Source organism: Psilocybe cubensis, chromosome 3, assembly GCF_017499595.1.
Source record: "Psilocybe cubensis strain MGC-MH-2018 chromosome 3, whole genome shotgun sequence".
NCBI classification, from domain to species: domain Eukaryota; kingdom Fungi; phylum Basidiomycota; class Agaricomycetes; order Agaricales; family Agrocybaceae; genus Psilocybe; species Psilocybe cubensis.
The window spans coordinates 3656426-3670964 of record NC_063001.1 but is presented as its reverse complement, the minus strand read 5'-3'; the positions used below and the strand labels follow the sequence as shown (position 1 = coordinate 3670964).

The 14539-nt window shown below is 44.5% G+C and overlaps 6 protein-coding genes across 6 annotated transcripts; 2 read left to right on the top strand and 4 right to left on the bottom strand.

The window, feature by feature from the left end:
- Positions 1-222: 222 nt before the first annotated feature.
- On the bottom strand, positions 223-1521 carry JR316_0004007 (uncharacterized protein; the record flags this gene model as incomplete). Its single annotated transcript, XM_047889776.1, has 3 exons — positions 223-337; positions 388-940; positions 999-1521. The coding sequence occupies 3 exons, from the start codon at positions 1519-1521 to the stop codon at positions 223-225; spliced, it is 1191 nt and encodes a 396-aa protein (XP_047752150.1).
- Positions 1522-3426: 1905 nt separating this feature from the next.
- On the top strand, positions 3427-4465 carry JR316_0004006 (uncharacterized protein; the record flags this gene model as incomplete). Its single annotated transcript, XM_047889775.1, has 3 exons — positions 3427-3725; positions 3795-4326; positions 4457-4465. The coding sequence occupies 3 exons, from the start codon at positions 3427-3429 to the stop codon at positions 4463-4465; spliced, it is 840 nt and encodes a 279-aa protein (XP_047752149.1).
- A 357-nt stretch (positions 4466-4822) lies between these two features.
- On the top strand, positions 4823-6750 carry JR316_0004005 (uncharacterized protein; the record flags this gene model as incomplete). Its single annotated transcript, XM_047889774.1, has 9 exons — positions 4823-4849; positions 5183-5231; positions 5297-5441; positions 5519-5852; positions 5910-6083; positions 6136-6183; positions 6238-6430; positions 6493-6533; positions 6598-6750. The coding sequence occupies 9 exons, from the start codon at positions 4823-4825 to the stop codon at positions 6748-6750; spliced, it is 1164 nt and encodes a 387-aa protein (XP_047752148.1).
- Positions 6751-7425: 675 nt separating this feature from the next.
- JR316_0004004 (uncharacterized protein) lies at positions 7426-9112 on the bottom strand (the record flags this gene model as incomplete). Its single annotated transcript, XM_047889773.1, has 3 exons — positions 7426-8444; positions 8500-8886; positions 8938-9112. 3 exons carry the CDS (start codon positions 9110-9112, stop codon positions 7426-7428), a joined length of 1581 nt encoding a protein of 526 aa, XP_047752147.1.
- A 530-nt stretch (positions 9113-9642) lies between these two features.
- On the bottom strand, positions 9643-11339 carry JR316_0004003 (uncharacterized protein; the record flags this gene model as incomplete). The annotated part of the gene is made up of 3 exons (XM_047889772.1): positions 9643-10664; positions 10722-11108; positions 11165-11339. 3 exons carry the CDS (start codon positions 11337-11339, stop codon positions 9643-9645), a joined length of 1584 nt encoding a protein of 527 aa, XP_047752146.1.
- A 998-nt stretch (positions 11340-12337) lies between these two features.
- On the bottom strand, positions 12338-13811 carry JR316_0004002 (uncharacterized protein; the record flags this gene model as incomplete). Its single annotated transcript, XM_047889771.1, has 3 exons — positions 12338-13149; positions 13203-13574; positions 13631-13811. 3 exons carry the CDS (start codon positions 13809-13811, stop codon positions 12338-12340), a joined length of 1365 nt encoding a protein of 454 aa, XP_047752145.1.
- Between the last annotated feature and the right edge of the window lie 728 nt (positions 13812-14539).

Genomic DNA, 14539 nt, shown 5'->3' with positions numbered 1-14539 from the left:
CGGCGAGGAAGTCCGTGGGAGAATCCTGCGTACACTGTACGCAGAATATTCCCACACTCGGCTGAATATCGGGAGAGGTTGACCGTGGGAATATCCTGCGTACAGTGTACGCAGGATTCTCCCACGCTCATCCGCAAGTCAAACTTACAAATTAAGACGAAAAGAATGAGGACGAGAACACAAGTTTATTTCGAACAAAAATTTGACTAAGGATGGAAGAAATTACAAATATCCATTCCACAACAGGCTCTGTGGTCGAGGGCGATGCAACCAGAAAATATCTGCCTTTCTGGATAGCAAATACAAAACAGTCGCATGTACACGGTCATCTTTTTGCCTACATTACAGGAATTAAATTGACGAATGCTAAAACTAAAGAGCACACACCTTATACCCCTTTCCCAGGATTTGATAGCTTTTTTGACGCGCTCGTGTAATTGGTAAACATCCGCCGCTGTGTAGTGAAAATCCAATGTGATACCGCTGATGCGACGGACACCAAAATGCAAACAATCGAATTCATCGAGCAACAATGCCCATGAATTGGCTTCAATAAAGGAAGTCTGATTTGCTTCGGGTAAAAGAGGCAAAGAATAAACCCAACAATGCCTGTCGCCAACCCGTCTAATCCCAGGAGAGAACAACTCTGGACGAGGATCGTAATGCAGCTCAACGAGAACATGACCACGAGATGAACTATACCCAACATTTAAGTTGTCCCTGATAGACTGTATCCTGCTTCGGATATGGCGGTCCATTTTCAAAGTTTGCGATGGAATGGAAAGAACAAATTTCAAGCCACGGGAATGATATTTCGCAAGAAATTTTTGCGCGCGCTTGAGGTTGGCAGGAGGTTGCAACAGAGAGACTTGATGTCCAAAGGTAGCATTCGGATACAAGCTGTACACCTTCTCAAAGGTAACGAAATTCATGACGCCGGCTGCAGTAGAACAAAATTGAAGTTAACATTGTTTCGACACATGACATTGGGGACATACTGCTATGATACCCCAAAATGCACTCTACCACCGATTGACAAGTCGTAATCAGTTGGACGAAAGAACCTTGGCGCCATAGGTTAACGACCACTCCGGTGGTATTGTAATGTCGATGAAGAGGATGTTCCTGAAGGACGATTTTTTCCATTTTCAAAATTTGTTCCGCCGTGGCGTTGTCCGGATATTTGGGATGCGGCATGATGGTAAATCCAATGGACATCATCCAGGAAAGAACGGGAAGAGCATATCTGTGCTCAACGTACATGTCCATGTCACCCGGAATCCATGTATTAGCACAATTGATAAAATGCAAAACGGTGGAACCTGAAATAACCAGGCCAGTCTTGAACTGGAGAAGACGAAACGGCAAATGTTCATCGGGTTTGAAGATAGGAGCAAATAAATTTTCGGGACGGAAGGCGCGGCGCATATAGCCCGAAACGCGGTCGCTTAGCTCCTTGCAAGTCCAAGAGAAACGGTAGAGGGTTTTCAGATCCATCTGATCCATGTACACATCGTCCATGGGAGGCGGAAAGACTCTAAAAAATAAGTAATAACCAAATGAGATAAAACAGTGAACATACTGTTGGAAACGGGGGGATAACGCGGAAGCCATGGGTAAAACAGTGCGGAGGAAAGTGCATTGTTTATCCTACGTCAATAAATATATTAACCGTAAGCCGATAGACGCCCGACGTAGGGGAAGAACAAATCGGTATGCGTGAGAAACGATCATGAATCAGAAAATCAAATTCAAATAGTACAGAACGCCCAGAACCCAAGAACGCGTAATTATTGAACGTGTGTGCCTGCAAAGTTCTATTTCCAACCTTTCAGACCCATAGTTCAAAGAGTGCATTTGTTCCATCTCTAAGTATTAGTACAATATATAAGCAGGTCGGCTAGACGGTTCCACATGGTTTTAAAAATTAAACAACAACGCAAAAAAGTGAATTGAGTAGGACTATTGTTGTAATTAATTTTATGGAAACGCACATTCACATTGCGATCAAAACAAATCAAAAACAAACTTTAAAGTAACCAATGGTAAAAAGAAGTCGTAGAATGATTTGGAAAGGGGTTGCTTAGGGGGTCCGGTGACCGCTTAAGGAAAATACCGATACCGGTAACGAATTGATCGCATCAATAATATTTTGATGGGGACAATTGGCGAGGACATTTTTGCTCGCTGGGTTGTGGGGATAAAAGAACTCATCTTTACTTACGTAAAGACTCGTAAATCAAAATCGCCTAAAATGGGAATTGCCAAGGGCCAAGACATTGAACTTCATCAAAATTCACTCAATTTCCCGACATCGGACAGGTCAAAGTGTAAATAAGTAGTTATAGAACTAATTACAACCCCGTTTGCTCCCTTTACATGTGGCACACCCATGTCTTTGAGACAGCGTCCAGACGGTAAATCAATGATCTCAGTCAAAATCAGGTCAAATATCTGTGTTGTTTGAAGCCCGGCCACCTATCATGAAGATTTTAACCTGAATTTCAACGAGATTGGCATTGTGTTTGTTTAAAAACATAATTTGTCTATGAAATACAGTCCAAAATGCTCTAAACTTGATTACAGACAACTTTGGACCGTGAAATTCCTCAGAAATTAGACAAAAAAAATATGGTACATTTTTTTTTTTTGGGGCTGATCGGCCAACCTACCTACCTAGGTGGTGTCCGAATTTTGAACACCGGCACCCCCTTGTCAACTTCTGTAATAAATTCTGGCAATCGGATAACCAATACGTACCACACGGTTCAATTCAATATACTATGTGGTAGGTTCCTTTTACTCCATATACGTGCCGCCATATACATGTATTGAAGAATTTTACATCATTTACATGCGCCACAGACCAACCAGCTGAGGATTTCAGTGAGCAATCCAAGGACAAAGGAAAACAACTCGCATCAAACCACGAAGTCCCTCGCCTTGCATATTCGGGTACCGATCCATTACTACCCAGTCACACAGCAGTTCATGGGTCAAATCGCGATGCAGCAATAGAGCTTCCCTCAAATATTAGAGTCACTAGCGGCGAGCCTCTGGTGGACCAAATAGTGGACCAAACAGGCGCTCTTCGAGTTCTTAAGGTCAGCAGGGCATTTCAAAACATCGATTCGAGGCGATAAAATATAACCTATCTGTTGTTTCAGCGTATTTCAAGTTCTCTCCCCGAACGCGGTCAAAACAATGAACAAACAGCCAACAGAAAATCTTCAACTTATTCTAATCTAACTTCGCCTACTACAAGAGAGAAATCGGCCCAATATTCTAAATCTCACATCAAATTAATGTCGAGGGAGGTTAGACTGATTTAGCTCTACTTAAAACAATGCATTAACTGGAGAGTGATGGCAGAAGCTCAAGACTGTCGATATAGACCCTCTCCCTCGGGCATATATGACCTCCGACATGGGTATAGGGTCTCGACACGCCATTCCGCTATGGATTCCTTACCCCAACGTTAATCTCTCTGCACACCTTCGACCAAAGCATTGCTCAGTTGGGGATGTGGGAATTCTCAGACATGATGGATCTTTTGAAGTCGTGTTCAATGCGCTTATGTCGAGGGCAGAGAACGAAGAAATGCACTACAAGATCACACCATCGTTTCAACCGCTAGTACTCCAGGTTGAGAGAGTCCCTCTTGTAAGTCAAAGCACTTCCTATATGACGAACAATCTTGTGAGGTGCAATGAAGAGGAAATTGGGTTTGTCTTCTTGCGAAGCTCATAAATATGATAAGTGACGCATAGATACTTTAGATCCTGCGCCTATAGTTTCCAAACAATTCTCGTAAAGGGAAAGCACCAGACTGCCGCATCCATTCTCGTTTTACCGGACAACGCAATCGTGGAGAGATTGTCCGACTTGAATATAAGGTTGATCATCGATGAATATGTGGCTCAGCATTGCGTTTCCTGGTATGAACTCCTCAACGGTACAGATACGGGTGCTCGGAGGCGATTTCCAAATGGGACTCTGAAGATGATTGGTGCCTGTTATAAAGCTAAGGTCTGGAGTGCGGCGTCAATACCGCTGCTCAGCGAGGAAGAAGCAGCGTCTAACTTGAAGGCAAAGCTGTTGAAACATTCCAGCTCGGAGTCGGAGAACAGTATCTACACCTGGGAGGCCAATCACACTTTCAATACGAATCGTGGGTCATCGAACCCGAAGATGAATTATCACTCCGAGTACAGTGTTGCAGTGGAGCTTTACACCATCAAAAAACGTAAGCCAAAGTCAACAAGTTCGGGAACGTTGTTGCTATCGTCTTTTACTTCATCCGGGATACAAGGTAGTATGGAGTCGGTGAAGTCCATTTTTCGAAAGGAAAAATAAATCCATGAATATCTATAAGATACAGTTTTCCGTCGAAAATGCGTAGTGTGTTTACTAGCTTCATAGGCGATATAAATTTGACAGTAACATAACTATGTAGCAAGAGTAGAAATTATTGTTTTTAGTAGTTTTGAGTAGTCATGGAAGTTACAATAACATTTGAATTTATCATACAACGTAGCCTCTGGGGGTGCATGAATCTACTGAGTTTATTGTACCCCAAACCCCGCACGGTAGCGCTATGGAGGCTAAGGTAAACTCGCAGCCGCCCAGATTCGAACGCGCGACATCCAAAAATAGACTTCAAGTGTGGCGCTTACGAAATGCGGAGAAAATATGATATATGCGTGACGCGTGGTTGAATTGAACAAGCAAGGCTTGAGCAAGGCCTGCTCCCATTTATTTGAGCTTCACCATTTGAACACTGCCAGTTTGAAGTATTGTAGAGCAGTACTATTTATTCTTCATGGCTCTGGATGAAGGAAATACGGAGGTACGTTGTAATGCACTAATAAACAACTGTCGTATTCAACGTGTTCTACTTTGAAGGTGGCTAAAACGGTAAAACCACAGACGCGCGAGCTGAAGAGATATCAGTGCAAGATACAAAACCAGATGATTCAGGTTTATACCAAATGTTCCATTTTTTTTCTCTTGCTTATTGTGTCTACTTCAAGCATCAATTGCACATCCCTATCGTTCACTGATGGCTGACACGAGTTTTCCCCGATGTCATCAAATGCTGACTCCACCTGGACGAGCAGAAACGTTCATTCGCGCGCTCTATATGCTTGGAAATGGTTTCCCTCTTTTCTATCCGGCACAGATTATGCATATGCAACAAGACCAACCTCCCAAAGTTGGCCTTACCATAGGTGATGAGGGATATATTGACCAAGAAGGCCAATTTACGTTTTCAACATATACAAATCCCAATCAGATCCGGCTCAAGATTTCTGTCCTCCGGATATGGTACCAATTCATCCGCCCCCGGAATCTACTGATATTCTATCCGTTCAAGTGCCGCCCGGTACTGTGTTCTCATCCAAGGGAGTTGATGTCTTCAGGCGATCATCCACACCGTTGTACGTGCACTCTTTGTATCTCATTCATCTCCTCTGTAGTTTAACCCTAGACGTATTGACGACTTCTTTCACATCAGAGATGTAACCTTCACCGTGAAAGCAAGGGAGGCTGCCGTTCTTATACTTCAGAATGGTGGGCTGCGTGAAGATCTCATTTCGACGGTCAGCATTCGTGACTATGTCCAAAAGCATGCTTTAAAATGGTACATGTTCGTGAATCAATTTGGACCTGGAAATATCATATGCCCGAACGGAAGTCTTTATCTTGTTACGGGTTGCGATAAAGCTAACAGCTGGGCATCAGCATGCTATCCATTGGATTATAAACAAGTTGGTCGAGTAGCAGCAATTTGTCGTTTCCAGGAATCCATGAGCAATCCTTGGGAAGATTCAATAAACATGGAATGCAGAGTGAGATCTTCTGACGTTTCACCGGAAATGGACACACTGTTTATTTGAGGGATGAAGATCGCCATCAATGTATCCCAGTGGGCAGAGCATTTGCTTCGAAATCGACCCCCGGAGTATATTTCATTCTACAACGTTCTGATTATTCCTGTAGTTGGGATACCAGCGCGGTTTCAAAGCTTTTTAGAAAAGCGACTAAAACACCCCGAGAGTTATACGTCCGAGCCTACAGAAGTAAGTTTGCTGTTCATTTGGTTCACGTTCGTATTTGACCTCTGGTTTGTAGTTGTTATTCCATCCATTAGAAATTATACTGCGATTTCTCATAGAGGAGGTGAGTATTCAAAAAGTTCCATGCGAAGCTTCGTCCATAGCTTGTCTTTTTCAGTTCCCCCAATCTGATGTGGCGATCATAGAAGACTATCTGTGGACTTCTGTTACTAACCCTGAGGCAAGAACACGACTTTTATTGTCCATTGTGTATCTGTCATTGACTCTGATAAAGGCCGACAGCGACACAATTTCTATTTCACGTCTTCTGATTAAAATCTTGGAGTTGAATGTTGTGGCTAGTCAGAATGGTGAGATACGTCTAACATATTGTAATTCCGTTTGCCAATCATGATGGTCTGAACTATTGCAGGATGGGTGACTTTGGCCCCTCCTCCAGCAGAAACCTCAAAGGTATGTCATGTTTTCCCTTGCGAATGATTTGAACACCCCCAGAGCCTACATTCTTCACTAATAGAAAACATCCTCAAGAAGTATATTTCTGGCAATACCCACCCTCATACAAAACAAATATCTTCGATACCAAAAAAGGAGATGTATTGCCCGCAAAATCTCCCGTATCTTTCCAGGACCGCCTATCCCCGTAGAACAGCTGCAGAACAAACCGTAAGATGTTATCTGTACAAATTGACTCAAATTGTTTCTGCGGAGCGTCTAATATCATGTCCACTATGTCAAGAGTCGAGAGTCGAGACAGTTTATACAAATTTACCACTGGATTTGTGGACATCCTCGCCTGAAAAATTGCGACACCCTGGGTGACGACCATATGGGGGGTCGGTGAATGATGAGCCATGGAATAGAATCGACGAGGAGGGTGTCCGTCTAGATGTCTTACTTTCAGCTTGAGCAGTCATCATGACGCCACAACAGGAATTAGGTCCTCGTCGGTTGACGGTGAACGACCAATGACGAAAGCGTACATCCAAACAAGTTAGTAATAAGATGGCGGCCGCTATTGCGCTCATCGGTCAATTCGGGGGTTTCAAGATGCGGAGCGCTTAATTAGCCGATAAGCGTGTAGTGTTGGGCGCCAATTATTTTTGATTATTTCTGCTGTTGAACGATTACTTGCAATAAGAGGCGAGGAGCGGAGACAAGACGGGGGTTTCGATCACCAAACTCGAGTAATGGTATGAATGCGTATCGCAGTTCAATAGAAGTCTCATAAATTTACAATAATGTGTATCGAGATATATCAGTATACAGACTAATAAAAAATATTAAGAGAGTGCGGATAGGTTCCCATTATAAATTATGAATTGCTCGTTCTTATCTTGCAACTTCATCCAACAGTATACCTGGGTGGCACTTCAAGCACACTGCCTTGACTGACACGGGGTAATCGTAGGCCACTATCCTCGTGCACAATCATTCGTGAAGAGCCGGAATCAGAACTATGTACTGGTGGCTCGAGAGGAGGCCGGACAGGAAATCTCTGTGGTCGAAGAGCAGTAACAGTTGCTTCGGCTTCTCGTCTTTCCTTTTCGGATCCAATAGGTTGCTGAATTGGTGGGGGAGATTGATAATTGCGAGCTGAAAGCAAAGGATCTGAGCGAGTTGAATTGGCCAAATTACCCTCATATGGTGATACTGAACGGCCTTGGCTTCCAGAGGGTGTCGGTATAGGGGTCCTGCTCCTCGATGTCAAGCTCGGCGGAGTAGTGGACTTCAAATCCACAGTGCTTTGACTTGGCTTTGGGCCGTGACGAGTCGTAGTGAATGTCGTGATGCTACCCTGAGGTCTGTGGTTTGCATAAAAGCTACCAGAAGCACCCGTCTGCAGGCTGGGAGAGAGTTGAAAGGGTACAATCGCCATGTTATCATCCGCGCCAAGCTGCGCTTCCTTCACTAGAATAGGTTTCTTCTTTTGGTTCCTCTCCCATCTCCGGAAATATAGGATCGCACAGACAGCAATTCCAATCAATACCACAGTTCCAATGACACCGCCCACGATTGGGCCAACGTTTTTGGTGTGTTTTGAGCTCGGAACATCTGAGCCTCCCTGGGTTGTTGAGCTTCCATTCGAGGAGCGAGTAGCCGTAGCATTCTGAACAATGAGCCAGTCCAGAGTAAGGGGTGTCGCTGAAGAATTGCCTAGATAAGTCACAACGAGTGTGTGCGGACCTGGGTCGTACTGAGGGGTCTCGAAAAGTTTTTGATTATACTCGATTTTCACAGGCGAGTTTATAGGAATGCCGTTCAAAATAAAATTAGAAGGGGGCCCCCCATCAACAGAATAACTGCCAGTTGTTGGAGTGTGCGGTGTTTCTGGTATAAACGCATACCAACTCACGGATGCACCTAAATTCCTCAGCATAAGGAACGAGATCACATAAATGATTGTTTGAAGGCGTACCATTAAATGGAAAGGTCACAATTGAATTTGCAGCGTTTGTTGCATTGCAAAAGTTGCCCAAATTACTCCATCCATCCCCGAAGGTGATTGCGGGATCGGTGTTGTCAACAACAACAGCGGCCGTGTCAAGAGGGACATACGACGACGGTACATACCGAATTTGGTCAACCCAGAAAGTCTGCTCTTTCATGACCGTCGCGTTCACCGTGATGACGTGCTGTCCATCGACAAGCTGATCATGATCGCACATGGTCCAGTAGTTGTCCACCGCTATTGATGGTTTGCTTTGTCCAATGCTGATGTTGTCCACAAAACATTCCCAGCTCGGGTCGATGACACCTGAATCGTTGCGAATGTTATTGAACCCAAGGACTTTGACTTGCGCACCTAGCATACAGTGAGAAACAATCAAGTAAAGAATAACAAAGTATTACTTACCGCTGAAAGTAAAGGATAAACTCGCGTTCGACTTTGTTCCATGCAAAGTGCTTTTGTACGATGCCCCAAAATTGCCCCTGTCATTCTGACTTCCCTGATCTTGGAACCATCCGGAACCAATGTACTGAATTCTTGAGTCGGCGTCGTCCACAGCAACCCATCGCGGAATAGACATTTGTATGGTGGAGGTAAAGAAAAGAGGAAATATGGGGTAGTACGATTTAAATTTTAAATATACAGTAGCCGAACGCAAGTTCAGGTGCGTGAACACTTTGATCCCTTGGGACCTGTACGTTAATGATGTGAATCGGAGATGCCTATCAGCGATAGCAACGGGCGGAGTCAAGCGCTTTTACTATGGGAAGAAAACATCATGCATGGCCGAGAATGAGACCTGACTTAGCTTTTATAGTTCCTGCGGTTGTCGGATCCCTGCGGTTGTTGCAACCTTCGTCATTGCTAAGATATCAAGAAGAACTGGCGCCTCCACCAGTTTGTTACTTCTCTCAGCCGCAGTGGATTCAAACGTAATCGGTATGACGAGGGCATTATCTGATCCAAGAGACAACGGTATTGACTTAATTTACCATTTGGTACATTACAACAAGGGGTATATCTGAAATTTCGGTTCCATAATATATCAGTACAACGTTTTCCATTGGGTATAAACTGCAAACTGACAATGAACAAAAGAAAACCACATGCTCAATCCACAGTATACGTCGGAGGAACTTCTACCACTCCTTCACTTGTAGGACGCGGCAAACGAATCCCGCTATCTTCATGCATAATCAACCGTGAAGAGCCTGTGCCAGATGATGCGCTTTGTGGTGATGTCACTATTTGCTGTGCGGCATGTTGCTGTGGTCGAAGAGCTGCGGCGGTAGCTTCAGCCTCTCGTCTCTCCTTTTCAGACATTCCTTGATACAGTGGCTGTGCTAGTCTTGATGAGTCTTGATGGAGGCTGTTGCCCGCGTGCACCTCATTTGTGGGTGTCGAAAGGTGGCCTGTATCTTCTGATCTTGAAAATGAGGAAGGGATATCACGGCTACTTGCCGTCGGAGGAACGATGCCACCTGAAGCAGAGCTTGGTGGCTCAATGGAATTCAGGTCTGTAGTCGTCTGACTGGGAATAGTCCGATGCTGAGTCTTACCGCCCGCAGCTGTCGGGAGAGGTGAGTACTGTGAATAGGTTGTTGGAGCGGGCTGAATGCTGGGAGCCAATTGGAATGGGTCGATAACGTCTCCCGTGTCATGTTCCTTGTGGTTATACAATGGTTTGGTGCTTTGCTTTCGATCCCAACGACGAAAATAGATGATAGCAAGGGTCGCTAGGATAATGAGCACTATTCCACCGACTACTCCACCGGCAATTGCACCGACGTTGCTCGAATGACTCGATCCTGCCGAGCCTGCATTACCACTAGTGGTTGGCGATGATGAAGCACCGGAAGGAGAAGGGGAAGTCCCATTTTGAACGACAAGGTAATCGAGAGTCAGAGGTGTCGTTGAAGAACTTCCAAGATAAGTGACGACGATTTTATGCGACCCCATTGGATAATCAGATGTCTGAAAGAATTTTTGGTTGTAAATTGTTGTCGTGGTACCCGCCGGAAGACCTTTCAATGAGAATTGGACGGGAACTTGATTATCGACAGAATAGCTAGCAAAGGTGGCGGTATGAGGAAATTCCGCCGGGATAAATGAGTACCAGCTTAAAGATACACCTAGACTCGAGGAGATGAAAAACATAAGAAATGTGAAAGAAATGGATTTTGACTCACCGATGAAGGAGTATGTGAAAATGGCATTTGGACTTTGCGTGAAATTGGCCGTAGTCCCAAGAGCGTTCCACCCAGACCCGTATTGCAGTTCAGAATCAAGACTATCCACCATAACGGCCGCATTATCGAGAGATAAAGAACTTGAAGGAATATACTGAATATTGTCAAACCAAAAAGGTTGTTGCTTTTTGACAGTTGCGTTCACAGTAAGGATATGTGGTCCGTCAAGTAACCCATCTTGATCACAAAATAACCAGTTGTTTTCTGCAAACTGAAATGGTGCGGTTTTGCCAATACTGATGTTGTCGATGAAACATTCCCAGGTGGGGTCCAGGACACCCGAATCGTTGCGAAGATTGTTCGAACCATATACAGACACCTTTGTACCTGCAAAGTGTTGTCAGATTGGACCAGGTACCGTAGATAGTTGAACAAGTGCTTACCATTGAAACTGAAGGACAAGCTAGCATCCGATCTAGTTCCGTGCAATGTGCTCTGGTAAGCTGGTCCAAAATTCCCTGCGTTATCTTGAGATCCTTGGTCTTGAAACCAACTTGAGCCAATATACTGTATTCTTGAATCTGTGTCGTCAACAATTATCGCTCGCCGAGCCGACATTTTGAGAGCTGCGGTATAAAAGGTATGGACAGGATAAGAGTCAACAGGAGGGAAAGAGATGGGCGGCCCTTTCTTCGGTTACTGGACCATGTTTACAGTCAAGCTCCAAAGGATTTACCTTGTGCGGCCTCCGTGAAACGCGATCCGTGTCATTCAAGCCGGACTTTAAATAGCTCGTAAATGGTTTTTTGATCCTGGTTCGGGATGGTAGATATTTTAATCCTGGGTCTTCTCGTCCTCTTCATTCTGAGATTGAAACACTGATATCAAGTTCATGAGATTTGAAGAATGGATTGGTTGATGGATTATTGGCCTTGAGTGCTATAAAACTGTCAATGGTCATTCATTACATGCACATGACGGGTGTACACTGGTACAAATGTTGTTGGCAAATTTATATGGTTGAGTGTTAGAAATAAACCGCAAGATGGTAGCAGTACACATTGAGTGCCAGAGAAAGAATCCGAAGCAACACGTGATATCAGACAGGGGGGCATGGCATTGGCAAAGCACATGTAGACCTGTGACTGCTCTGTATAAGAGGATGGGATTTTGAAAGTTAGAGGCGCTGTGCATTTTAACGACATCACCAAGAGGTATTGCATTTAACATACACCAAGAACTACAACTTCTCTGCTATTTACGCCAGTAGTTTATCGACATCTTGCAACCCGTTCCAGTCTCTTGAACAGTAGATATCTAACATAAGCGATAATGGCGGCGATAATGTCCACGAAATATATGGGTAGTGGTCGGCCGTAATAATGCCCTGCTATAAACCAGATAGAGAAAAATAAGATGAATCACGACTATTTTCTCTTGTATATGACGACAAGCCAATGAATGTTATAGTCTCCTGATGGGTGTTGAGCGCCCTTCCAGCTAAAATTGGATCCTGACGGAAGTCATTCAGGAATGGATAAATCAGAATCTTGATGTCGACTGCCATTTCTCTAAGGGTGGTAGAGGATTATGATAGCCCTGTTATGGGTACCGACTCATACCGGACTATAGATGGGCGGGACGTCGATAACATGGGCATCTTCGGGCTGTGAAATGCGAAGCCCACTATCATGATGTACTCGTATTTCAGGGGAGGATTGGGTTGAGGGCACAGAAGTAACTGCAGAGGATAGTTGCAGACGTGATGTCGATGTTCTTCCGTTGTTCATTCTCTGTATTTTCTCTGAAGGCAGAGCGCCACGAACCGATCCATCGGTGGGAAACGCTCTAGAAGCTTTGGAGTTGACTGGGGGTGATGAGGCGTTGCGAGATACGGTGGGATAATATGTGAAATTGAATGGCCGAATGGCGCCAGACGATTCCGGAAGTCCCACCCTTTTCGTCGAATTTCTTTTCCTCCAGAAAAGTAGGCACAAAAGGAAGATAACAATGAGCAACAAAGCTCCGAAGACCGCTCCAATAATCGAGCCAGTCGAACGAGGTCGGTGATGGTTTGGGGCAGTCGAACTTGATGTCGTCATTGGGTTGGGCGACATGGTAGACGATGATGTCGTATTCATATTACTCAAAGTCGACAGAGGCTGAGTGACATTTTGAACTATGAAGCTTGTCAGCGTAAGGGGCGCATTGTTTGAATCGCCGTTGTACGTGATTTCAAGGTTGTGAAGACCATGGGGGTAATCATTGGTTTGCAGAATGATTTGATCAAAAATCGTAGGAGTGAAGTTTGAAGCAAAGTTATTGACAGGAAATGGAATAGGATTGCTTCCATTGATTGTATAAGTCGCTGTAGTAGGAGGACCCGACAGATTATTGTCATAAAGGCCGAGCCATGTCATCGAGACACCTAAGTACTCATTTCGTCATGATAGCCAACACATGGCAAAGAAATGATCGCACCGTTGAATTGAATTTGCAGCTTGGAGTCTTTCTCTCTTGTCATGATACCAGAGCTAATCGAAGGGATCGACGGCCAGTCTCCAGCCTTTACCACAGCGGTTTCTGGATTAAAGACTTTGTCCATGTCATCAGTGTATCCAGAAGATGAAGGATGGTATTGAATATAATCAAAGCACAGCGGATTATCTTGAGTCGCATTTACAGCCACAGTGAGCGTGTGATGTCCGTCTCCCAAGGACTGTGAACACAGAGGAAGGTGCTCTTGACCGTCAGTCAGAGGGAGGGAGAGAAGCTTAACACCATCAATGTAGCACTCCCATTTAGGGAGTTGACCAGAAGGCAACATTAAACCCATGACTGATATAAAACTTCCTGATAGTCGGCAACTAAGCATACTATGAATCCATGAGATGAAGATGTAGACGCACCGTTGAAGGAGAAAGAGAAATCAGCATTCCTTTGTGTGATATGTAAAGAGTTATAGAGCGGGATCTGTCCATTGGGGCCCACCGAAACACTCATGTTAGCTACCCAGCCATCAGAGTAACGAATCGAGGAATCCGAGTCATTTATGATAGCACCTGCGGGAGTAGACATATCAGTGGGCATTGTAAGAAAGCCTGCGCCAAGGAAGAGTGGAGGTCAATGTTGCAGAGTGTAGCGCTGTTTCCGAGAAAAAATACCAACAAGTATCTATCCATGGAAAGCAAATTATAAGTATGTAGTCGACCATAGAGTAGTAAGCCCTATAATAGTGACCACGTGAATGATTTGTGTTCATAGAATGATTCAAAAGTTCTCAGGTGTTTTTCTATTGACAGCTGGGATCATGGGCCATGATTCCTATGACAGCTGTCGTCGGTCGATGGATATCAGGTCGCATGCACTGAGCGCGCTGAATGGCGGTGAAGAGGTACCAAGGCAAAGATAGACGTTATCGGATTGCACAACGACATGGTTCTTGAGATTACGAAGCTTTTGAGATTAGAGTTTTGTGTACGCTTGAGTCTTGACTCAATTGAACACGGTTTTGGTTAAGTTTTGGTACCATGTTCAAGCGCTTTGTTCAAAAAGCTCGGGACCGAATCGCATTTTCAGCACGTGGTTACATTTACTATCGCGAACAGTGCGCGCCAGTCTGTGGCAGTGCTGAGCGTGTACCGTCACTTGTACTAATCACTACTCGCTCATGCCATTGACAGGAAAGTGTCGACAGATACCTCGAGTTCCATACCTGTTGAATATGCCATTAGTACGAACTTTGTCTTAAGTATATCCAGGTTTCCCATATCTGTATAGTAGTATCCAATGTCCCTTTTTGTTTATTTATGTATCTG